This window comes from Eurosta solidaginis, chromosome 1, assembly GCF_040869045.1.
Source record: "Eurosta solidaginis isolate ZX-2024a chromosome 1, ASM4086904v1, whole genome shotgun sequence".
Lineage (NCBI taxonomy): Eukaryota > Metazoa > Arthropoda > Insecta > Diptera > Tephritidae > Eurosta > Eurosta solidaginis.
In genome coordinates, this window is record NC_090319.1 from 72707848 (window position 1) to 72733849 (window position 26002).

Sequence of the window (26002 nt, forward strand, 5' to 3'; positions counted from 1 at the left end):
TTTATTTTATTTTATTTTATTTTATTTTATTATATTTTACTTTATTTTATTTTATTTTGTTATATTTTATTTTACTTTATTTTATTCTTATTTTTTATTTATTTATTTCATTAATGTGTTAGTTGGCTGGCGCAAGGCGCACAGCTCCACTTCAAAGCGCAGGGACGTGTAAATTTATTTACCCCCGAAGACGGTTACCGTAGAGTAGCCGAAATATATTGGGAAAATATTTAAAACCTGAGTTTTATTGACCTCGAGCCAGCCAACTAACAAATATATAAAACCATAAAGATCGCTAAAAAACTTCAACTATTTATTTTATTATATTTTACTTTATTTTATTTTGTTATATTTTATTTTACTTTATTTTATTTTTATTTTTTTATTTATTTATTTATATGTATTTAATTAGCGAGCTTTGCTCATATTGCTTTATACAATGGTTTTTGTAATTGATATTAGAGAAAAATTGTAAGTTTACAAACGGCGATGGTTACTAGGACACTGATATGAATGTTGGAGACTCGAGTTCAACGCTCAGCTCCCGAAAAAGCTAGCTGATGAAGAAGTGAAATTCAGAAACATGTCCTAGTAACCATCGCCGTTTGTAAACTTACAATTTTTCTCTAATATCAATTACAAAAACCATTGTATAAAGCAATATGAGCAAAGCTCGCTAATTAAATACATATGATCATATTGATATAATAGTAACAGCGGAAGTATTAAAAACAAATACTGTAAAAATCCGAACAAATGTTACTAAGCTTTAAAAAAGCACGCCTAAAAATCATATCCACACCATTAGGAATAAACTACATACAGAGTGTATGTGCCTACATGGTGATCAAAAGGAATATAAACAAAAAAGGCAACTCTTAGAGACCAATTGTACAGCGAACAACGGAACATTCATATGGCGTAGCAGCTAAAAAAGGCTTGCACTGATATGAATGTTGGAGACTCGAGTTCAACGCTCAGCTCCCGAAAAAGCTAGCTGATGAAGAAGTGAAATTCAGAAACATGTCCTAGTAACCATCGCCGTTTGTAAACTTACAATTTTTCTCTAATATCAATTTATTTATTTATTTTTTATTCTACTTTTTTATTCTTTTTTTATTTTATTATTTTTTATTATTATTATTTTTTTTTTTATTCACAACAAGCAGTGACAACCAGTGCCCATTTCCAGAGAAAATTAACTGTATTTAAAATTTAAAGCGAACGCAAGCTGATATGCTGATAAGCTTGTAACTTCGTTTTCAATTAGTCAACATGTCCGTGAATTACGCAGCTCTAAGCAAAAATAAATATTCAATAGGGGCTGAAAGGTCGAAAGTGATAAAGAACAAAGGACGCGTCTTAGAGCTGCTGTGGAGAAAAATCGGCATTCGAAATAAATTGGCGACAAATTTGCTTAGGCAATACCATATGAACCGCTTTCAAATGATCCACTTTCCGATTCAATTGCAGATGTAGTTGTCGAACCAGTTTTCCCAATACTGAAAGAAGACACGCGACCGGGAACAAGTGAAATGCATCGAAGGAACTTCATTACTCCGGAACTAGTAGCAGCACTTGCTAGGCGTCAGTTACGTGTGAGAAATTCTGCGTTTATTCTGAACTAGGGCTGAAACGGAAGTGAATTTACTAGAACCGAAGCCGGTTTCGGAACTTAGAAATTGTTTATGTCGGAACCGAAATCGGAAGTGTTAACAGGGTCGAAGGTATGCATAATGCCATATGATTTATTTTATATTTAAGTCTGTGTTTCAGTCGGTGCTTCTTCTCTTGTAGTGGTAAAATGAAGAGAAGCAAGTGAACATGTCTAAGTTCGGGTGTAAACGAACATTATATACTCAGCGTGACTTCAATTGCACATTTCATTTCAGATAAATTACTTTTCTACATAATACGTGGCACCGCCCGTTTAAAAAAAATGTCTCCCCATTTCCTCTTACAATAAAACTTGATAAGTGAAATAACATTGCTTCAAAACTATTTTTTCTAAGTTATAGCATATTATTTTCATCTACGACCCTTTTAAAAATCTTTTATATAAAAGCGGGCGTGGTCTTTAACCTATCTCGTCCATTTTCTCTAGAAATATTTCCTGCTATAGGGAAAATCTGTGTTACCCAATTTTATTACGATCCGAGTTCTGGCTCCCGAAACATAGAAAATTTCTTAGTCATAAAAAGGGTGTTGCCATGCCCATTTTTTTAAATTTGAAGTTTTTCCTATATATTGTTAGAAATTCACTTGGGAAATGAAATACCATTGATACAAAGCTCTTTTTTGCAAAGATATAGCTTATTCTATTCGTCCACGACCCTTTTAAAAACCTTTTATATAAAAGTGGGCGTGGTCCTTAACCTTTTTTCCAAAATGTTATATATATAAAAAGTGGACGTGTTCATCACCCGGTTTGGCTATTTTTTATTTAGAATACATATAGTAATAGGAGTAACGCTCCTGCCAAATTTCATCATGATATCTTCATCGACTGCCAAATTTCAGCTTGCACAAATTTTAAATTGCCTTCCTTTAAAAGTGGGCGGTACCACGCCCAATGTTCAAAATTTTACTAATTTTCTATTCTGCGTTATAAGGTCAACCCATCTACCAAGTTTCATCGCTTTATCCGTCTTTGGTAATGAATTATCGCACTTTTTCGGTTTTTAGAAATTCTCGATATCGAAAAAGTGGGCGTGGTTATTGTCCGATTTCGTTCATTTAAAATAGGGATATAGACTTCTATATATCAAAATGATCTAGGCGAAAGAAGAAGTTCATTCATCCATGTCGGTCTGTCCGTCTGTACGTCCGTCCGTCCGCCCATCCGTCCGTCCTTCCGTCTGTCCGTAAACACGATAACTTTAGTAAGTTTTAAGGTATCTTAATGAACGAAATCGGACTATAATCACACCAACTTTTTCGATATCGAAAATTTCGAAAAACCTGAAAAGTGCGATGATTCATTACCAAAGACGCATAAAGCGATGAAACTTGGTAGGTGAGTTGAATTTTTGACGCAGAAGAGAAAATTAGTAAAATCTTGAACAATGGGCGTGGCACCGTCCCCTTTAAAAGAAGGTAATTTAAAAGTTTTGCAAGCTATAATTTGGCAGCTGAGTATGTAATGTTCGGTTACACCCGAACTTAGCCTTCCTTACTTGTTTATCGGATTTTCTTCAATGTTTTTTTAGTTCAATAGTAACAAATTTGTTGATACCGGTTTTTGTTTGGCTAAGTACATATATTGTACGAATCTATGTATGTATTATATAAATATTTCATATAAACGTTGTTAAAAGCTAACTTTTTTGTTAGTTCACCATTAACCTTATCGAAAATGCGACTTGTTTACACATACACTCACTTATGTAGAGCTTAAGGGCTCAAGCGAAATTTTATAATGTGTTAACAGCAAGCTGTAGGCATAAAAGTGTCGTTAAACAATTTGAGGTAGTCCGTGCAAAAAGCTTTTTCATATGCATGAATGGATTCTGTATCGTGAAATATCAAACTTGCCACACACAGAAAAAAAAACCTTTACCTAAATGGGGAAAACATTTCCTAAAAAAATTTCGTTAAATTGGGAAAAATATCAACTTCAGCAGTTAGAATTATTGTGTAAAAAATAGCGGTTGATATCAAGAAGTACAGAATTAGACCACGTAATCACTTAAAAATCAGGTTATCAGTTCTATTTGTAGTTTTGAAGTATACGGAGAATTTATCACATTTGTCCTATCCACAATGGTAAGAATTCTTAAAATTGCATGAAATTAATTGTATATAACGTTTCATTAATTTGAGGGAAACATTTTCTTCAATTTTTTCAATTAAGGATACTTGATTCAATATTTGTATGTACAATATAGTTCAGTGGTTAGAGAGATCGACTGTGAAGTTAAGGATCTCGACTCGAAATTTACTGTCATGACAGTTGTACAATTGGCAGTTAGCAGTTTTTGACGGGAACAGAAAATTTCTAAAGTCGCCGCCGTGGTGGGATGGTAGCGTGCTCCGCCTACCACTCCGATGATCGCGAGCTCACGCCCCGAGAAAAGCAACATCAAAATTTAAAAAAAAACAGTTTCTTCAATTAGAAGATAACTCGGCGGTGTTTGGCAAGCACTTCGAGTGTATTTCTGCCATGAAAAGCTCAAAAGTCATCACAAAATGCAAAGGGTAAAGATTAATAGCAAGAAGGGGACACATAAATCAAAACCAAATGTACTGCGGTAAAAACACTGGCATTGACCCCAAATAGACACATCCCAAAGAAAGAAAGAACTTTTCAAAAGAATGCAATGATTATACAACAAGGGTTTTTCATCAAAATTTTTGGGAAACTGAGAAGGTCCATACAAAGTTCTCTGTCTACAGCATGTAGACCTAGTACTTGTATTTTGTTGAACTGCAATTGATTGGGCTCCAAAATGGAATACATAAAAATTTTTTGAAAACTCTGAATAAAAAGCTCGAAATGTTTGAGAAATTTCCTCGAATTTTCCAAATGTATTAGGGAGTGGTTTTTCATTGAGAATTTACTAGTAGAAATTTGATGAAAATTGCCATATATTATGTCTCAAACTCAATTTCTTACAAATTTGATTAAGTTTGCCTCATATGATAGCGGCCACCGTGGTGTGATGGTAGTGTGCTCCGCCTATCACACCGTATTCCCTGGGTTCGCACCCCGAGCAAAGCAACATCAAAATGTTAGAAATAAGGTTTTTGAATTAGAAGAAATTTTCTAAGCGGGGTCGCCCATCGGCAGTGTTAGGCAAGCGCTCCGGGTGTATTTCTGCTATGAAAGGCTCTCAGTGAAAACTCATCTGCCTTGCAGATGCCGTTCGGAGTCGGCATAAAACATGTAGGTCCCGTCCGGCCAATTTGTAGGGAAAATCAAGAGGAACACGACGCAAATTGGAAGAGAAGCTCGGCCTTAGATCTCTTCGGAGGTTACCGCGCCTTACATTTATTTTTTTTATTTTGCCTCATATGTTTTGCCAATTTTTTGGTTGGCATCTAAATAAGTATATATAGGCGTACACGTATTTGCAGACCAAAAGCGATTCATTCAACTTACCTTCTGTATCACTGTTGTCCGACACAGGTGGCTCACTTGATATATATTGACGTCCGCTCAATAAATTGCTTTCGACAATAGGGCGCTTGTCCTCCAATTGACGTCGAAAAGCTTTATGATCGTCCTGTAAGTAAAGAAAATTGGAAATATTAATTCCGGTCATAAATATTTAATCAGTGTGTATTGTACCAAAGTACATTTTAAGAGTTAAGTGCTAATAAATGGATATTTATTTAATATATTTATATATGTGTGGGTGAACCGTAACGTGCTAATGGGTCTTACGAAAGCTTTGCAGTAAATTATTTGTTCCATTTACGATTGATTAGCAAATAGGTGCATAATAAGTATAGGAACTGTTAAAAGTACAATAGCGAAAAGGGTCTACCGAGCTAGCATCACTCTGACCTATATTCCATAAAGCTGGAGGAAAAGAAACATTATCTTCCTGCCCAAGGCATGTAGAAGTAAGCACGAAACGTCAAGGACTACAGACCTTTATGCGTAGGACACTGAGAGGATATTGGACATTGAAATAAGGACAAAAATAATAGGGTAAGGCCTTCCTGGCGGCCGCCGTAGTTTGGTGGTAGCGTGCCACCTGAAATCTCTTCGGAGATTATAGAGCCTTGTATTTGTTCAAGATTTTCCAAAGCGCAAAACGCTTGCACAAAGGACAGGTCTACAGAAACAGCCCTTCGCGAGATCATTGGTTCTGTAGAGCGATCGCTCCACTACAAACAGTGTACGCTTGCTGCCTTCTTAACGCCATAATAATGAATTCACCGCTATTGTCAAATAACTTGAAAGCGCCGGAGTTGATAACCACATTCGTGAATGTCAATGCTGGAGAACAGAATTATTCACGTAGACATATGGTCGGTGACCAGAAACATGGGAAGACGAATACCTCAGGATGGGATTGTTGCGCTGAAAGAGCAACTACTTGAAATTGATAGGAATGCAGTAAGGGTAGTGACATATGTAGATGATGCAGTTGTTGTTATTATAGTGATAAGAAAACTCTCCTTAAAGTTTTGGGGGTGTTATCGATAATGGTGGTCCTTTGTTGGATATAGACCCAGTTGAATTTTCTAGGACATCAACCAGCGCTTTACAGGCAAAAGGACATCAAGAAACTAAACAAAATACAGCGAGCGGCAGGCGTGGTGGTGACACGTACGCTGAGGTCGTGTCCAACGGAGGCGCTAAATGTTATCCTTAACTAACCGCCATTGGATAACCAACCTTCTTCCAAACTCAGCTAGTAACTTCCAGGCAGATATACTAAGTATAGAGAGGTCAGGTTTTCGATTCACCACATACTATGTTTTCGTTGAGCTATCGGCTTGTTATCGTAGAGTCATCGAAAGTCCTTCGAGTTCTTATCGAAAAGCTATTGGCTTGATATTATATCAAAACATGTCGAACTTTTAGTGAAATGTTATCGATTTGTTATCGGTGTTTTACTTATTTGTTATCGACAAGTTATAGGCGTGTAATTGATTAGGAACTATGGAAAAGTTAATGGATTATGTACAAGTTATCGGATTGTTATCGAAACTTGATAAACGCACAAATCGGTGATTCTAGCGAGGGAACTCGGTGAAGAGAATAGGGGCACAACAGACCAATAGGTTGCAGTGCAATACCCTCACAACAATCGTTCTACATTAACTGAGTCATTGCCCAGAGCTTGGATCCCTTAGCTTACTTAAGCTGTATAAGAGATGCCACTAAACAAATGAGGACTTTAGTATTTGCTAATTTCTCCACTGAAAGGAAAAGGCGAGTCACCCATTCCTTACCGGCGTATTATCGGTTTACTGTCGGTGCGTTATCGACGAGATATAGACAAGTTATCGGCTTGCTATATAAGTTATATAAACTTTATATCGATAACCTATAAGTTATCGATTTTTTCTTCGAAGTGTTGTTGGTTTACTAGCGCAAAGTTATTCATTTGTTCTAGAAAATTTGTCGATTACTTATTCATCGATTTTTTATCGATATGGTATCGACAAGTTATCTGTTTGTTATCGATATTTATCAATTTGCTATCGGGAAGTTAACAATTTGTTCTCGAATATGCTATAGATTTATTTTGTATGCTTGTATACTTGTTTTTTAACAGTTGTCAATTTCTTATCGAAAATTTATCGACTGTAAAAAACCTGTGGCATTGCTATCGATAAGTTATCGATTTATTTAAGGAGCTTAACCAATTTTTTATCAGTGCATTGCTGGTTTTCTATCGATTTGTTTTCGAAATATTTTTGATTATTTATAGAAAAGTTATCGGTATGTCGTCAGATATTTACCGATTTTTATCGCAAAAAAATCGATTTGTCATCGAAAATTTATCAACTTACTATCGGTGCGATTCCAATTTGTTATCACCGTCGTAACGATTTGTTATCGACAATGGGAAAAATTTTGAAAGCTCCTTTCCTATTCAATCCACCAAGAACGAATTTGGCTTCTTTTCAATTCCAAACAGTCTTTAAAGCTTTATCCTAACCGGCCTGCACATATAAGAGTTGATTTCTCCAACCAACCGTTAAATGTGTAGGACGTGCAGAAGCTTTTGCGAATCTAGCTAATTTGATTATATTTTGGCTTTCATAAGTAATTGCTTAATGACCCTTGTCCAACTCTCGTTTGCAAAAATAAATAAAAATCGAATAAACGTAGACGATGTGTAAGAGTGTGTGTTTGTGTGTGTGTGTCAAAGCACTTAACGCCAACATCACAACACAAAACCACGCACAAAAGGCCGAAATATTTAGTTAGTTCAAAGTTTTTCAACACCACAAAGAAAATCACTTAAACATTTGCTGTGATTCTATTTACCACTTTGTGTTGTTTTTGTGAAATCAATTACCTAAAAAGGAGAAAGCCTAAACCGTAGTGTAGGAACGGTAAGCAACAACACAGAGCATGTACTGAAGTCTTTTAGAACAAAGTTCAAAAGGCACGCTTCAAAGTCATGTTTGCGGATATTAAACTTGTCCAAATCCCACACCACGGCAAGATTCAACTTTTGACTTCACAGAGCAGTAGCCAAACTTTTCTGGCACTGCTGGACACATTTAAATACAGCGCCTCTCTCAAAAACATAAATATTTTAGTTGTTTTTCTAATATACTTTTCTACGTACAAAAGTTAAAAGTGGTCTAGCAAACAAAAAACAAAAAAAGAGTTCAAGTGAACAATAAACATTGAAAAAGCGAAGGAGGAGAAAGCCAGATTGATAACTCAAATGTCTACGGGAAATATTTGCAAAGTTCGCACAGCAAGACAGCTCAAGGAGGTGCAGCGGCTCTGACTTTGATCGCAGCCATTAAACTGTCGGGCTCCCTCACAATGGAAGCTTTCGACTGAGGCAGGTATGATGGTACAGTCAGCCGGGATGAGTGCTCAGGACTGCTATCAGTTTTTGAATACTCGTGGTGGTAACATGGATTCAGTTTTTTTGTGCAGAGGAGCGGTAGGCCGTTTTTTTTTTTTTTTTTTTTTGTTTAAAGATTCATCTCCCTGGTATGGGAAGTTTGGAGGCGGCTAGGCTCGAATCGCGAACCTAGTTAAATTCTCCGTCGACTGAACGAGGGCTCAAGTGTGGTTACCTTCTGAACCTCCACAGCCAGAGAAGATTTTTTACTGCCTGTAGAATAAGACACCAACCAGGGAGCGCGAGGAGCTTCTTTCCTGAAGCCATCCATGTTTTTGCAGAAGCTTTAACATGAGTCTCACATAACTGTCTCTTACCCTTACAAGTTAAACACCCAAGTCATCTTGTAGAGCTCTTAGTCCAAGGGTAATTCATACGCAATGGGCCTGCCCATCCCCCCATAAGTTTTCATCAGCCAGTAGCTATTGCATGCCGAAACGATCTGGCTGAGCATCTATAGTACCTTCTGGCTGGATAAGGGCCCCAACCGATATCCTATCTACCTATATTTTACCAACTTAGACCTCATTTATCGACGTAGTTTAACGACTTAAATCTCCTTTGTTTAACAAGTACACAGAATTTTGGTCCTCCAGCCTCCCCTCGCACCAATAGATTGTATTTACTTTTCCCTAATGCAAAAATGATCTCACCGTTACTAATAGACAATGCCTCCTAGAATAGGACAATATCTAAATCATGCATGAAAAGTGTCCCGCTATCGCATCCTTCTCTAAGCAATTACGGCAGTAAGACCAGAAGTTACACTACTGATCCAAAGCAGCATACCCATCAAGCCCATGTGTTTTTCAGGTAGCTATCTATGGCCAAGTTCTACAAAATGGAGGAGGAGAACATATACTCCGCCATGAGGTAACCGTACGATTCATACCATGCAATTCATACTATAAGTAGTTTGGAAATTTTTTTATATGTAACTTGTAACTGTTAGATTTGATTACTGCACAACATCGTCTTACTTGGAAAATTCATCCCACGGACAATTTATAGCACGGACAATTCCTGCCGCGGGAAATTTTTCCACGCACAATTCATTCCGCGGACAATTCATTCCACGGACAATTCATAAAATCGTTACCGCGTCTGCAAGATGTATTTTGAAGAGGAGCAAAAATACCTTTCAGTAGTTAGACAGACCAATTCCGAGGTTCGGACAGTTTTTCAGAGGACTTGAGAGGTGAGGTAAAAAAAAGTTTCATTTGATTTAAAATAAAAAAAATATTTGAAATGAAAAAAGTTTAATTTGATTTAAAAAAAGTGTAATTTCATTTAAAAAAAGTTTAATTTCATTTAAAAAAAGTTTCTTTTCATTTAAAAAAAGTTTAATTTCAATTAAAAAAAGATTGATTCGAAAGAAAAAAGTTTCATTCGACATGAAAAACGTTTCATTTTATTTGAAACAAGTTTCATTTGATTTTAAAAAAATTTGAATTGGCATGAAAAAAGTTTTTGATAAAAAAAAAAATTTCATTTAATTTTTAAATTTAGCTAACCCAAAGGTGAAATTAAACCATGACATAAGTAACCTTAGTTTCGGAATTAAATTTTTGAAGAGAGATGCGTTTGTTTCTGATTATTGTTTTATAATCTACCTATTTTGAAAGCATATTATCATCATCGAGTTATCGGTTTTTTGTCGACCAGCCATCGATTTCGACGGGCTATGGATGTGTCATCAATTTTGTTATAACAAATCGCTGGCTCGTCGATAAAAAAATTGCGATGTTGGCTAATCGGTCACCTTTCGATAAACAATCGATTATTTTTTGATAAAAAATTGATGGCTTTTTTATTAGATATCGATAAATTTTCAATAAAAATCGATAGACAATCTAAAACTTTTCGATAACAAACGGATAACTTTTTACTTACATACTGTTATTTTTGTGATAAAAAACTGACAATACTCTGATGAATAAACGAAACTCATTGATAATTTTTTTTTCGTCGATAACACACTTAGACAACTTTTTCATTTTTACACTTTACTTTCCCTTCCCCTTTTTTCTTTTCTTCGTTTTCGCTCGATGCCTTTTCTTTTTCTTGTTATACTTTTCTTTCCTTTGCCTTTGATGGGTTCTTATCAAGTATGTATGCTCGATGACTTGAAACCGGTCTTATGTCTTAGAAGTATCCCAGCGAAAGGGCATTGTATTTTTGATTTTCAGCCTTCTTACAACGTCGGTCACACATACTTACAAATATATAATTGATGTGGTAGAAGCTATTCAACTACCAAAGTCATTTCCTCTGGAAAATAAGTAAAAGTAGCAGTGTGAAAGCACGTAATTGCGCGGAAAGGACACAAATATAATTTGCTGCTGTTTTCCTTTGTGTACTTGATCCAAAAATATTACGCATGGTATTCCCTGCCAACAGCATTCACCCACTTTCTCACCACCTTTGACAATTTCCGTCTGCAGCCATCAGCACCTAGTGAGTCCGATATGCTTGAATAACTTCTACACAATACATACGTCATGCTCGTATGTATGTGTATGAAAGTACGAACTTAAATTTTCTCTTTTCTATATTCTCCCATTGTTCCATTTCATACAAGGCATACACCTACTAAAGTACATACGTTCATACTTTGCAACATAAAATTCTACTCGACTTAATGCGGTAAGGTTTGCCTGAGATTTAATGACGTATGAAGTGGGTTCATTTTTGAGGTTAAGATAATTTAAGGATTTTGAAAGCAGCATGCCAAAGGGGTGTACATGGGCCAGTGGCGTACTCATGAGCTTTATAGAGCTTCAGAAAATTATTTGGCGTTCACCTATGTGTCGTGTGAGTGCAACGACAGAGATTAGGGCTGATTACATTCACGACGGCGTTGTAGCCGCCACATCTGTCATATTATTTTTACACATGTGCTAATGAGTGTCGTTATTTTCGGCGCGACAGAGCAGCACTACAATCAATCACAAAAGCCATTGTAGCCAGATTAAGCCTATTTCTATTTTTGGGAAGCGAAAGTGAGTGCCGTCCTTTTTATTTTGTCAATTAAAACTAAAATAGAAGTAAATAACAGATAATAAAAGCTAATAATAGATACGCTTTCAAAGTAATCAAGAAGCCAATGCTTGGCTATGATTGTCGTCAATCTTTGCTTTATTGTGATTGTGATCTGTAGACGCCGTGTTGAATGTAATCAGCTCTATTCAGTAAAGCTGTGCTGCACCCGAGAGCATCGTACCAAGAAAAGGACCAGCGGACCAAACGGAATTGGATCGGACCAAATTTAGTCCAAATGGACCCATAGTGGCAACCGTGATTGTGCACCACTGTTATACACGAGCATAGTTGCCTACGCTGAAGTTGCCGAGGCAAAGGAGCATAATTTCAAGTCTACCACTATTCTTGCTTTTTTAGCCGAAATTTATATAATATGCGCGTAAGATAATATTTACTCTTTGTGAGCAAAAGAGTCAACCCTAAGTACTTGTCATATAAACGCAAACACTTTTCTTAATGTATGTAAATAACATATACATACGTAAACATCGCATATGTCACTTGTTAGTGTGTGATCTTCTTTAAACTAAATGGCTTCATAAAAATACTTTTTTCCTCCTAACTCTTTCGGTCGTCATTGACGGAGGAATTTTAGGTTTGTCAAGTTCATCCTATCAACTAAATCAGTTACTTCCATTGGAGGAGTTGTATTGATTAAATGAGTGATGTGTAGTTGTGAGTATTTATAGGAAACGTTAAATATGATTTTGATTTTGAAGGAGTGAAGCTCTCATAACAGCGATACCATTGTTCAACCCTACGAAATATAGAGTCGGGTAGAAACCGCATTTGAGAATTGCGTCTCGTCAGACCGTAAGGAATGATGGAGCATGCTCAGCTGGAAATCTTCGATAATTCAGAAAGCGAACCAATTTGTCACTATCACTATCACCGACCAAGAATTAGGCGACCTTATTTACGACGTATGTCGCAAGTTTCGACAATATTATTATTATGATTATTATTATTATTATTATTCTTGATTGAGTCTATGATAACAAAATCTTACAGACTAGAAATATAAAGATATTTAGGTAAATAAATTAAATCTTAGAAACTAGATATGTTAATAAAGAAATTAATTAATGATTAAATATACCAGATTTGCTATAAATAAAAGGAAGTAATCCTAGAGGCGAACAAACTTCTTGGCATTGCAAAGTCAAGAGCTAGCTTCATGTAGATATTGTGACAAATATGAGTGACACTAAGTAATACTCACATCCCTAGTCTGATTCTAAGTAAATAAAGTCACAACAACAATAAAGCAAACAGTCACTTGTATCTACATAAACGATTCAATCAATATGTCTACACATATGTACGTATACGCAGCTGAGAAGCAACGCACAAACACATGCATATATCTTATCTGAGATGCTCCTAAAGGTATGCAATTATAATTGTGGAAGTGTCGCTCACTCATACAAGCGCATGGGGTATGAGAGAAGCTATAAAAATTATACATCTGTAGTTGTAGCTGAGAAATTTATGACTAACTAGTAAGTTCTGGAAATAGAAAAGCCTAGAAATATGCAACGAGGAAATCAGACAGTATAAAAAGGCGACAACATTAGAGGCGAGAAATCAGTTTCATTTAAGCTATCAAGCAGTTTGGTTTAATTAAGCAAGCTATTGTGAAGTACTTTAATAACAAGGCAATTATAAAGGGATTTCCTTATATAGGGATCTTTATAATCTTTCGCATATTGCTTTAGAATTGCTAAATTGGAGTAAGCTTTCGGAATTATAAATTTCACGTGATTAACAAAGGTGAACCCAAAGTCAAAAAGAACCCTAAGGTCAGAGAACACTTCGACTGTGGACAGCTGATTATTTAGAATCGAGTAACTTGAATTGATTCTATTTTGAGTTTTCGACCGGGTCATATGAGAACATTTATTGATATTGAACGCCAGTTTATTTCTAACATTCCACTCAGTAAGATCGTGGAGGTCAATTTGTAGCCGACAAACGTCGGACAAGCAAGTAACTCTGCTAAAGAGCTCCAAGTCGTCAGCATAGAGTAAAATTGAGCACGATCACAATACTTAATATCAATTATAAACACAACAAATAAGGGTCAAGGATACTGCCTTGAAGTACTCCGGAGGTGGTCACACAAGAGTATGATTTTGTGGTACTGATTTCTACAAACGATAATCTGTTGGATATCCATGTTTATAGCATTATGCTACAGATTATATAGCAGCTAAAAATATTGGGTATAACGCTTGATATGGATAACGATTTGAAAAGCATTCTATGTCCAGTGTATACCAAGGAAGGGGATCCTGCACACTGCGCAAACTGTCACGGAATCAACCTTCTTAATATGCCATATAAATTCATATCAAGCGTATTGCGCGAAATATTGAAGCTCACTCTGAAACGGCTTCCATTTGAACACAGAACATCAGACTACTTCGCACCTCCCCTGGTGTTTTAAAATGCGTTTTCCTCGCAAGGCAACTAGTAATTTAACAGAGTTTGTAAAGAGGATATAATCCACGTTTATATCTCAAAAATGGAAACGATGTCTGAGCGGAAGTTTTCACAGAGCATCTGCAGGTTGTACTTTTCAAGCACAGCTGTAAGACTACCTAGAAAATAGCTGTACGGCTACCAAGCAAACTAAGTAATACTCGTTTGTTATTCTGTACAAGACATATGTCATTATAAGGCTTAATTTAAGATAATCGGCCTATTAGATCAGCTGTTTTGCTCTAAGAACATCAGACGTTTTAATTTTATATATATATAGGATAAAGATAAGGCATCAGACCTTTGGCTGGTTTGTGTGCTTGACCTGAGAAAAGTATCGAAATGATGCCAATATGATATGGGTAGATTTATGGAGCAAAAATTTGGTTTGAGAAGAACAACAATTCTCTCATATGTACGGGATTAACTTAGACCAGTCTTTGGACCGTATAGGTAGCCGTAAACTGTGTTCAGCGGGAGAACGGCCTTATTGCCCAATTTCTTTGGGAAACCTCTACACTTTGAACTTGTTTACAGAATAATCAGTTTCAGAGTTTCAATATTACGATACGTTTGCACCAGGTATGTGACTCACATGAAGTACCTGGTTGTGACTATTGGAGAGAGGATGAATTTCATACTACAATTGGATTGTATCAGAAAGAAAATTTTGTGTATTTCGCGATGAGTCGCGTTGTGAGGAACGACTGGTGCCAAAGTCGATGTGCTGTTCGTGCAGTATATCTTGGTCTCTTAGCGGGTTGTGCTACATATGGGGCCGCTATATGGCATAGAAGTACTGCTCATGGTCTTAGGCGTATCCTTAATATACAAAGGTGTATGTTGTTCGCATGTCTGCCTATAAGACGCACTGTGTCGGAAGATTAATGGGCGAAATCGCTCTTGACCTAGTGGTGATATAAAGATCTTTCACCTTCCCCTTGAAAAAGGGATTGAGCATGCCGTAGCTGCAGGATGATTGGATAGCCGGCATTGATGTGAATAGGGTTTTTTTAATTAACGCAAAGGATGCAAGTAGAAAGGGTAGGGTTGCGTTCGAGTACATCAGGGACGTTTCGTTTGTGGCAGAAATTCTGACTTCAGATTAAATCTGAGTCTGGGTTTTCTGCTAACAGTTCATAGTTCTATTAACGCATTTTTGCACAAGAGCATTTTGAGTGAAACGGGTGGATGTGTATGTAGGGCAATGTGTGAGGATTGGTTGCATATTTTGTGTGGTTTTCCGGAGTACTCGGATATAAGGGACTCAAATAGTTGGGGTTTTATATCAAAGGCTTATGGTTATGATGTAAGGAGAACTCTCTCAAATAGTCGACTTAATAGTTTAATAGCTATGCTTTTGATGTTTTTAGATGGAACATGATAACTGGTGGTCAGTGAGTTAAGGGTGTTTGTGGGTTCTTAAGCCAATCTAATTTTTCTTTTTATTTTCAGTTTTATTTTTATTTTTTTCTAGGCGTCCGGTCCAGAGTAGGTGGACACTCACCCGTGGGTAGCTTTGGCTACGAAAGTCTGACCAAAAACGTTATGATTGGTATCACGGGAAGCAGATAGCCCGAAGAGCTAGCTACGTTTCTGCTCATTTAAGAGCAGTACCTTCGGGAGCATCGTTGCCATACAAATGCAGAAGGATTGATTGGAATAGGTTTTAGATGAGCCTTCAACTACACTAATGTGAGAGTGTGTCCACATACATAACAAGGCATAACACAACACGACTTCACAAAACATGACGTAACAGAAAAAAATTCATATCATTACGTAACATTACATAACATGAGAAGGCATAAGATTAGATTACATAGCATAACATTACACAACATAACATAACATACAATACCATAATATAAAATAAAATAACAAAACATAACATAACCTAGAATAACGTATAATATCATAATGTTTCATGAGACAGAATAACATAACCTAACATTAACATAACGTAACACAACAAAAGCTTATTTAACATAACAATATATAACAAAATAAAACTTTTTATTTACATAAAACATAACATAACATAAGGTAAAATATTAAAATACGAAAGACACAAAAAAATTATCAATAACTAAATTATACATAATATAACGTGACACAGCATAGTACACCCCCCAGCAGGTTAGGGGGCTTAGAATGTACCCGCGGGAGGCATGCCTGTCATAAGAGCCGACTAAAATACCAAATTGATTCAAAGGAATTGTGTAGCGCAACATTCTCAAGGGGTTTATAGCAATATATAGCTTCTCCAATCCAATTGTCAACATCATCTACTCGTGGCGAATCCTGTTTAATTAACAGCCGATGCTCTGGCGACCCCGAACTCCTGATGGGCCTAGGGGTGGGAGGGGGTATGGCATAGAAAGTTTTATTTTTCCATAGCAAATCGTTTTCAATATGGTCGGGCTAGTACCTTTATGGTGCTTGTAACCGGAAAGTACCGGATCTGGATCCGGAAAAGGACCACCAACATCGATAACACTCCGCAAGGCCTTCGGTGAGCGTCCTTATCGCTACAACAACAACAGCACAGTACATCATAAACAAATCTAAAAAGCTCTAAAAGTTACAAATAAACTAGCACTTACCAATTGTTTTTGCAAGCTCGCCGCATCGCCCATCAGCGGTCCCACACTTAGCGATGATTGTTCTGTATCCTTACGTATAACCCATTCGGTGAGTTCACGCAGTGATAACAACAATGCATTCCAGTGCTCCGAATTTGACTCCAACCGATTTCTACAATATAATAATAAATAGATTTTGAGTGAGAAAAAAGAACGTATATAAAATTTTAGAAGCAGAAAAGGCGGCGTATTTAGCGTGAACCATAAAACAACTAATAAAATAATAATTTGCGTAAAATGATTCGATTAATTTTGGACGCTTGCCAACGCAATGGATTGAGTGGCAACCAATGTAAAAAAAACATTTATTACTTTTTTATGTCTTGAATAGAAAAAAAATGGCTGAATTGTATGCAAATTGTAGCAAGGCAATAAAATGTAATTTGCGTCAATAAAATACGAGCTTAATGTATATACAAGAAATGGGAAGGAATTCAAAAATTTAGCTATTTGTAGCTTTTGTCCTTGAATATTTTATTACGTTCGCTAATAATTTGATTTTTACATATATCATTTATCAAAAAGCTGATGAAATTCATCACCAAATTTAATATAAATAACTGTTATATTTATCTTCCATTGCACACACGAATACCCTTCAGGAAATTACACTGTAGCGATTCTTAGAAAACTTTCGATAATTCTGCAATTCTGTTATCGTTCGAATAACTGAACTGTCTAATAAATAAACGCTAATGTTCTGTATATAACTAAAATGCTCTTTAGTAACATCACTACTGTTGTTCTGGAACTTCATAATTTAAAGAATTCACGTGCTTCACTTGTAGCGTGTGAAAATCAAACTGATTAACCATCGCTTGGACTGCACCGCTTTCATACTCTCAGCCGCCTGGTTCACCTATTTTTCCCAGGTTGTACACTTTTCGCGAACAGCCTTCTCGATTAGTTGCTTATTTATTCCTCTCATACTTCTTCGCCTCATATACACTGTTACCTTCTATGTATATGTGTGTACATGCCTGAGTAATATGCGCTCTTTATTTTCTGTGTACATGTGTACGTGGCTGTTTTCTATCTCATATACTTGCTTTGCTGTAGTTATTGCTCAGCATCTACTTCATCTGTTCAAGCTGTCAAGAGACTCTAATTTTACCAGTACAAGTCCATCAGATTTCTTTTGCAAATGGTTTCCACTGCCACATTTAACCTACAAATATTATTGGGAAAGGCACAAAGAAAAACTTTCAGCAAGATAATATCTATCTCTCTTTTCTTCTTTCCTGGACTGGTGCTTAAAGCGCGCAAAATATCAATTCTTCGCAGTAGCTGACATTATTTGAAGATAACAAGTAAAGGTGTCTAAGTTCGGGTGTAACCGAACATTATATACTCAGCATGCACTTCAATTGTACATTTCATTTCAGATAAATTACTTTTCTACATAACACGTGGCACCGGCCGTTTAAAAGAAAAATGTCTCCCCATTTTCTCTTACAATAAAACTTGATAAGTGAAATATCATTGATGCAAAACTATTTTTTGCTAAGTTATAGCTTATTATGCTAGTCTACAACCCTTTTAAATTTGTTTTATATCTAAGTTGCCGTGGTCTTTAACCGATCCCGTCCATTTTTACTAGAAATATTTTCTGCCATAAGGAAAATATGTGTACATAATTCCATTACGATATGTAAATTTTTCTTCGAGTTATGGCTCCCGAAACATAGAAAATTGCTTAGTCATAGAAGGGGCGGTGCCACGCCCTTTTTTAAATTTGAAGTTTTTCCTATTTACTGTTATAAATCCACTTGGGGAATGAAATTCCATTGATATAAAGCTTTTTTTTGCAAAGATATAGCTTATTTTATTCGTCCACGACCCTTTTAAAAATCTTTTATATAAAAGTGGGCGTGGTTCTTAACTGATTTCGTAAATTTTTCTTCAAAGCATTCCTTATAGTAAAGGCAACCTCTCTGCCGAATTTTGTTGCGATAGGTTTAACGATTTATGATTAATAATATTTGTAAAATTGATTTTATCAGAAGTGGGCGGGACCACGCCCATTTAAAATTTTTTTTTCAAATTTTTATCAAGAGTCGCAATATCAGTCCACCCTTCAAATTTCAACATTCTAGGTGTATTATTTACTAAATGATCAGGTTTTTTGCGTTTTCCAAAATGTTATATATATAAAAAGTGGGCGTGGTTATCTTCCGATTTCGCTCATTTTCAATACCATTCTATTCTGGGTCCAGATAAGCTCGTGTATTTACTCAAGTTATCGTGTTAACGGGCAGACGGACGGACATGGCTCAATCAAATTTTTTTTCGATACTGATGATTTTGATATATGGAAGTCTATATCTATCTCGATTCCTTTATACCTGTACAATCAACCGTTATCCAATCAAAGTTAATATACTCTGTGTGCAAAGCACGCTGAGTATAAAAAGAAGAAAGCAACACATGCTCTTATTTCCACCAACATATTTGATAATTCACAAATTGTCATCAATATTCCCTAACGGGAGTCCGAGGAAACTTGCTGTTTCAACAGAGATGGACCAGAGAGATAAGGGTCTTAAAGGCATTTGCAATGGAAACTATGGTAGGTATGTCGGCGCTGATTCCTGTTTAGTTAGACCTTAACCTATTACGGTACCAAAAACGATGTTGAGCTAGAGTGACTAGCGCCTTCCTGGGGAAGTTCCTTTCTTTTACTGCGAGCTCCGGGTATTTGTCTTTAAGAACGGGGTTCACCTGGCAATCTTCGGCATAGCGGTTGTTGTTTAGGGCCATGACAAGGCCCTAACGACTGAATTCTTAAGTGCCGAATTGCTTCGTGGTGAGTTTTTAAGTTCCTGGGAGGCGGGGCCTTTTCAATCAGATGTCTGTGGGGATGCCCAAGTTTATGGGTTTTCAGCAGAAACTGTTTAGATGATTTCCTTAAGACATAAGAGGACATCGCGTGGCAGTTTTGAGCGCAGTGTTTTACAAGGCTTGCAGTTTCCTCCAGAATGTTTCTTTTAGGCTCGGCCACCATATTGGGGGCGCGTAGCATACAAGCGGTCGGCTAATTGCTGTATAGGCGGTTATGAACGTGTCTTTGCCTCAACTGCTGCAGTGCTAGACTTTTGGTATAATTGCGGCTGCATGTTTGCAAAAATGTAGATCCTAATCGAAGGACACATCCAATATTTTTGGATGTAGAATAATCCAATATGGTCGACATGGGAGACTAGGGAGTCGTTTTTTTTTTCATTACATATCTCATCTACGAATGGGCCGGGACCTGTTGCCATTGCCGAGGAGTCAGAGTGGAAGAAAGGTTGGGGAAGGGAGCTTCGATATGTAAAAGTTTAACAAGATATAATTTGCAGTCCACCTTTTAAACTGGAAGAAATGGTGAACTCCTCCAAATCTTGCAGTTTCGTGCTGTGATTGACTGTTTCAAAATCGCTTGACAAGTCTAGTGCTACGAGTATTGTTCTATTATGGGATTTTTGATTCCGTCCGCATTTTGCTTGTGTGTTGATGGCGTCTAGCTCGGTGGTAGTACTATGTAAGTTTCGGAAGCCGAGCTGATAATTGGCAGGTGTCCTAGGCTTGCATTGAAGTAAGGGAACAGGATGGCTTCAAATAACTTGGCTTCTGGCGATGAGAGAGATATCGGGCGATATGAGTTTCCAACCTCCACTAAATTAAGCAGCACTTTATGGCCCGGTTTTTCATTAGTTTTTTAAGCTATGCTTAAACTAAGTTTGCTTAAACTATAATCAAATTCAAATCCAGTTAAACTAGGGAGCAGTTTTTCAGTCACAGTTTAAGGCCGCCTTTGGAATACGCTTTATTGTACGGCAACATTGGTTTTTTATTATCTAGATAATTTGTAGATACGGCAACAGCAGGATTTTGTTTACCCAACAAACATGGAAAAAATATTTCTCTAGCGAAATATATATCTAGTTCCAGAGGTGATATCGAATATCATTATTTAATTATTCTTAAACCAGATAGTTCTCGAGTTGATATCCAACTTCATTCCGCAATCATTATCTAACCTTTGAGAAATTTTGTAAAATTTAGAGTTCTTGAGTTGATCTCCAACGTTATTTTCGTTAACAAATTATTATCCAACCTTTGAGAGATTTTGGGAAATGAACAGTTCTCAAATGAAAATCCAATACATTTCTCCAGTTGATATCCTACATTGCATATATAGTTGAGGTGGAGTTGAAAAAAATCTCCAAGGTGGTACCACCAAAACCAACAGCTGTTTATTGTGAGAAATAAACACCTGGTTGATAGCAATAATGAAGCGTAAGTAATCAAAAATAAATTATATATATTATGTCTTTTCTCCTGTACATTATATTTGAGGCCAGCTAGAGAACCACAAGCTGGGAATCCAATTTTTTCAACTTAACAAATAGCATTTTTGAGTTGAGCCACTGTTTCGAAACAACTCTTGAGATTTTAGAAGTATGCATAGTTATCAACATGACGCCATTTCGAACGAGCGCAAATAACTAATAGGTTAACTAGAGTTTAAACCTACCAGATCGGCCGCCCTCTCAAGGCGCAATATATAGCTATTCCAACCCAATTGTTGAAGTAGACTGAAAAACTGCAGAATAAGTTTAAGCGTAGTTAAACTGGAACTTGTATTGAACAAGTAAGGAAGGTTAAGTTTGGGTGTAACCGAACATTACATACTCAGTTGAGAGCTATGGTGGCAACATAAGGGAAAATAACCATGTAGGAAAATGAACTGAGGGAAACCCTGGAATGTGTTTGTATGACATGGGTATCAAATGGACGGTATTAAAGAGCATTTTAAAAAGGAGTGGGCCATAATTCTATAGGTGGACTCTAGAATGGATACGGGTGACTCTATAATGTGTTTTTACGATATGGGAATCAAACTAAAGGCGTTAAAGAGTATTTTATGAGGGAGTGGACCATAGTTCTATAGGCGGACGCCATTTAGGGATATAGCCATAAAGGTGGATCAGGGTTGACTCTAGAATGCGTTTGTACGTTATGGGTATCAAATGAAAGGTGCTAATGAGTATTTTAAAAGGGAGTAATCCTTAGTTCCATAGGTGGACGCCGTTTCGAGATATCGCCAAAAAGGTGGACCAGGGGTGACCCTAGAATTTGTTTGTACAATATGGGCATCAAACGAAAGGTGTTAATGAGAGTTTAAAAGGGAGTGGTGGTTGTTGTATAGGTGGTCGTATTTTCGAGATATCGCCATAAAGGTGAACCAGGGGTGACTCTAGAATGTGTTTGTACGATATGGGTATCAAATTAAAGGCATTAATGAGGGTTTTGAGAGGGAGTAATCCTTAGTTCCATAGGTGGACGCCGTTTCGAGATATCGCCATAAAGGTGGGCCAGGGGTGACCATAGAATTTGTTTGTAAAATATGGGCATCAAACGAAAGGTGTTAATGAGAGTTTTAAAAGGGAGTGGTGGTTGTTGTATAGGTGGTCGTATTTTCGAGATATCGCCATAAAGGTGGACCAGGGGTGACCCTAGAATTTGTTTGTACAATATGGGTATCAAACGAAAAGTGTTAATGAGTATTTTAAAAGGGAGTGGGCCTTAGTTCTATAGGTGGACGCCGTTTCGAAATATCGCCATAAAGGTGGACCAGTGGTGACTCTAGAATGTGTTTGTACGATATGGGTATCAAATTAAAGGTATTAATGAGGGTTTTGAAAGGGAGTGGTGGTTGTTGTATAGGTGGACGCATTTCGAGATATCGCCATAAAGGTGGACCAGGGGTGACCCTACAATTTGTTTGTACAATATGGGCATCAAACGAAAGGTGCTAATGAGTATTTTAAAAGGGAGTGGGCCTTAGTTCTATAGGTGGACGCCGTTTCGAAATATCGCCATAAAGGTGGACCAGGGGTGACTCTAGAATGTGTTTTTACGATATGGGTATCAAAATAAAGGTGTTAATGAGTATTTTAAAAGGGAGTAATCCTTAGTTCCATAAGTGGACGCCGTTTCGAGATATCGCCATAAAGGTGGGCCAGGGGTGATTCTAGAATTCGTTTGTGCAATATGGGTATCAAACGAAAGGAGTTAATGAGTATTTTAAAAGGGAGTGGGCCTTAGTTCTATAGGTGGACGCCTTTTCGAGGTATCGCAATAAAGGTGGACCAGGGGGACTTTAGACTTTGTTTGTACGATATGGGTATCAAATGAAAGGTGCTAATGAGTATTTTTAAAAGGGAGTGGGCCTTCGAACACCTGTTCGCCTTTTCGAGATATCGCCATAAAGGTGGACCAGTGGTGACTCTAGAATGTGTTTGTACGATGTGGGTATCAAACTAAAGGTATTAATGAGGGTTTTGAAAGGGAGTGGTGGTTGTTGTATAGGTGGACGCATTTCGAGATATCGCCATAAAGGTGGACAAGGGGTGACCCTACAATTTGTTTGTACAATATGGGCATCAAACGAAAGGTGCTAATGAGTATTTTAAAAGGGAGTGGGCCTTAGTTCTATAGGTGGACGCCGTTTCGAAATATCGCCATAAAGGTGGACCAGGGGTGACTCTAGAATGTGTTTTGCGATATGGGTATCCAAATAAAGGTGTTAATGAGTATTTTAAAAGAGAGTAATCCTTAGTTCCATAGGTGGACGCCGTTTCGAGATATCGCCATAAAGGTGGAGCAGGGGTGGCCCTAGAATTTGTTTGTATAATGCGAGTATCAAAATAAAGGTGTTAATGAGTATTTTAAAAGGGCGTGGGGCTTAGTTCTATAGGTGGACGCCTTTTCGAGATATCGCCATAAAGGTGGACCAGGGGTGACTCTAGAATGAGTTTGTACGATATAGGTATCAAATTAAAGGTATTAATGAGAGTTGTAAAAGGTATTAATGAGAGTTTTAAAAGGGAGGTGTGAAGGCGTTTTCCAGATATCGACCAAAATGTAGACCAGGGTGACCCAGAACATCATCTGTTGGATACCGCTAATTTATTTATATATGTAATACCTGCCAAGATTTTAAGGGATTTTGATTTCGCCCTGCAGAACTTTTTCATTTTCTTCTACTTAATATGGTAGGTGTCACAACCATTTTATAAAGTTTTTTCTTAAGTTATATTTCGCGTCAATAAAACAATCCAATTTCCTTACCATGTTTCATTCCTTTTTTCGTATTTGGTATAGAATTATGGCATTTTTTTCTTTTTTCGTAATTTTCGATATCGAAAAAGTGGGCGTGGTCATAGTCGGATTTCGTTCATTTTTCATACCAAGATAAAGTGAGTTCAAGTAAGCACGTGAACTAAGTTCAGTAAAGATATGTCAATTTCAAGTCAAGTTATCGTGTTAACGGCCACGCGGAAGGACAGACGGACGACTGTGTATAAAAACTGGGCGTGGCATCAACCGATTTCGTCCATTTTAACAGGAAACAGTTAACGTCATAAAATCTATGCCCCTACCAAATTTCAAAAGGATTGGTTAATTTTTGTTCGACTTATGGCGTTAAAAGTATCCTAGACAAATTAAATGAAAAAGGGCGGAGCCACGCCCATTTTGAAATTTTCTTTTATTTTTGTATTTTGTTGCACCATATCATTACTGAAGTTGAATGTTGACATAATTTACTTGTATACTGTAAAGATATTAAATTTATTGTAAAAATTTTACTTTAAAAATTTTTTTTTTTTTAAAGTGGGCGTGATCCTTCTCCGATTTTGCTAATTTTTATTAAGCGTACATATAGTAATAGGAGTAACGTTCCTGCCAAATTTCATCATGATATCTTCAACGACTGCCAAACGACAGCTTGCAAAACTTTTAATTTACCTTCTTTTAAAAGTGGGCGGTGCCACGCCCATTGTCCAAAATTTTACTAATTTTCTATTCTGAGTAATAAGTTCAACTCATCTACCAAGTTTCGTCGCTTTAGCTGTCTTTTGTAATGAATTATCGCACTTTTTCGGTTTTTCGAAATTTTCGATATCGAAAAAGTGGGCGTGGTTATAGTCCGATATCGTTCATTTAAAATAGCGATCTGAGATGAGTGCTCAGGAACCTACATACCAAATTTCATCAAGATACCTCAAAATTTACTCAAGTTATCGTGTTAACGGACGGACGGACGGACATGGCTCAATCAAATTTTTTTTCGATCCTGATTATTTTGATATATGGAAGTCTATATCTATCTCGATTCCTTTATATATGTACAACCAACCGTTATCCAATCAAACTTAATATACTCTGTGAGCTCTGCTCAACTGAGTATAAAAACCGGGCCTATGTCAGCTAAACTTTAAACATTATCATAGTCTACTTTAAGGCGCTTGAATACTCATAACCTTGAAGATGAATTGCGTTTGTTTGTTATAAAAAATTATGAGGAATTTAACAAATGCTGCTCCACTCATCCTCTCAAGTCCACGAATAAGTAGGAAACAGAATTTTGTGCAATATTTTCCAGACTTGTTTTTGTGAAGTTATTATAAAAAGAATGAAAATATAAATATGAAATGTTATCCACAGCACCAAGTATTTTCTTTTTCATTATTTCGAACAAATTTTTCTTTTGAATTTCTGACACAATTTTAAGTTTCTATCTCCTCTCGGAAGTGTTCACACTGAAAATATAGATTTGTTCATATTGTTTGGCGTTGGTATCATATCGTGTTTGTGTTGTAATTAAAGCAGCTGATGCTGATGATTATAATGACAACAATAAACGTTGGCAGATAAAGGAAAATCTGTACAACAACACAATTAACACCAGCCGCTTGGCATTTCGTTTGTATGTGTGAGTAGTTTTTGTTCTCATTAGTGCAGGGAAATATGATAAGATTTAAGTTTATTGGCAATGATAAGCATACGTGTGTGTGTATGTAAGTTTGCAATACAACGTAGGGATTAACCTGAAAATACTCCGTTCACAATGATAGGGCAAGATAATGCCGATTAATGAGTATTTTAAATAAATAATAATAAACAAAAAAAATTTAAGTTTAATATATTTTTATTGTTTTCGAGCCTGGAAATTTAGTTATTTCTTACAAAAAAAAAAAAAAAATCGACCGAACTACAGTTCTAAGTTATTAACAACTCGGTATGTATTGATGGGATTTCTCAAGAAGTATAGTCTATTATGAATCCGGGAATTATTCGCAAAGGAGTATGCGACCAATGCCAGTTTTCATCTCTTTGTATGCGTTGAACTGTTCCCTTTTGCTTGAGCGTGTCCTGTGAAGAGACTAATTGCAACCATCTATACCCGAAATGGACCGATATGAACAATCCCCTTTGTACCCATATGGG

General features: G+C 36.7%; 1 protein-coding gene across 19 annotated transcripts in view; it reads right to left on the reverse strand.

Annotated features, from left to right (window-relative positions):
• Positions 1-26002, reverse strand: part of Dys (Dystrophin) — a 1130370-nt gene that overhangs the window by 373760 nt on the left and 730608 nt on the right. For all 19 annotated transcript variants that reach the window (XM_067758240.1, XM_067758241.1, XM_067758256.1 and 16 more), the window contains 2 exons: positions 16685-16835; positions 5102-5225 (listed from right to left, as the gene is read on the reverse strand). In XM_067758240.1, the coding sequence (XP_067614341.1) occupies positions 5102-5225; positions 16685-16835 (275 nt within the window). The remainder of the gene's footprint in view (positions 1-5101; positions 5226-16684; positions 16836-26002) is intronic.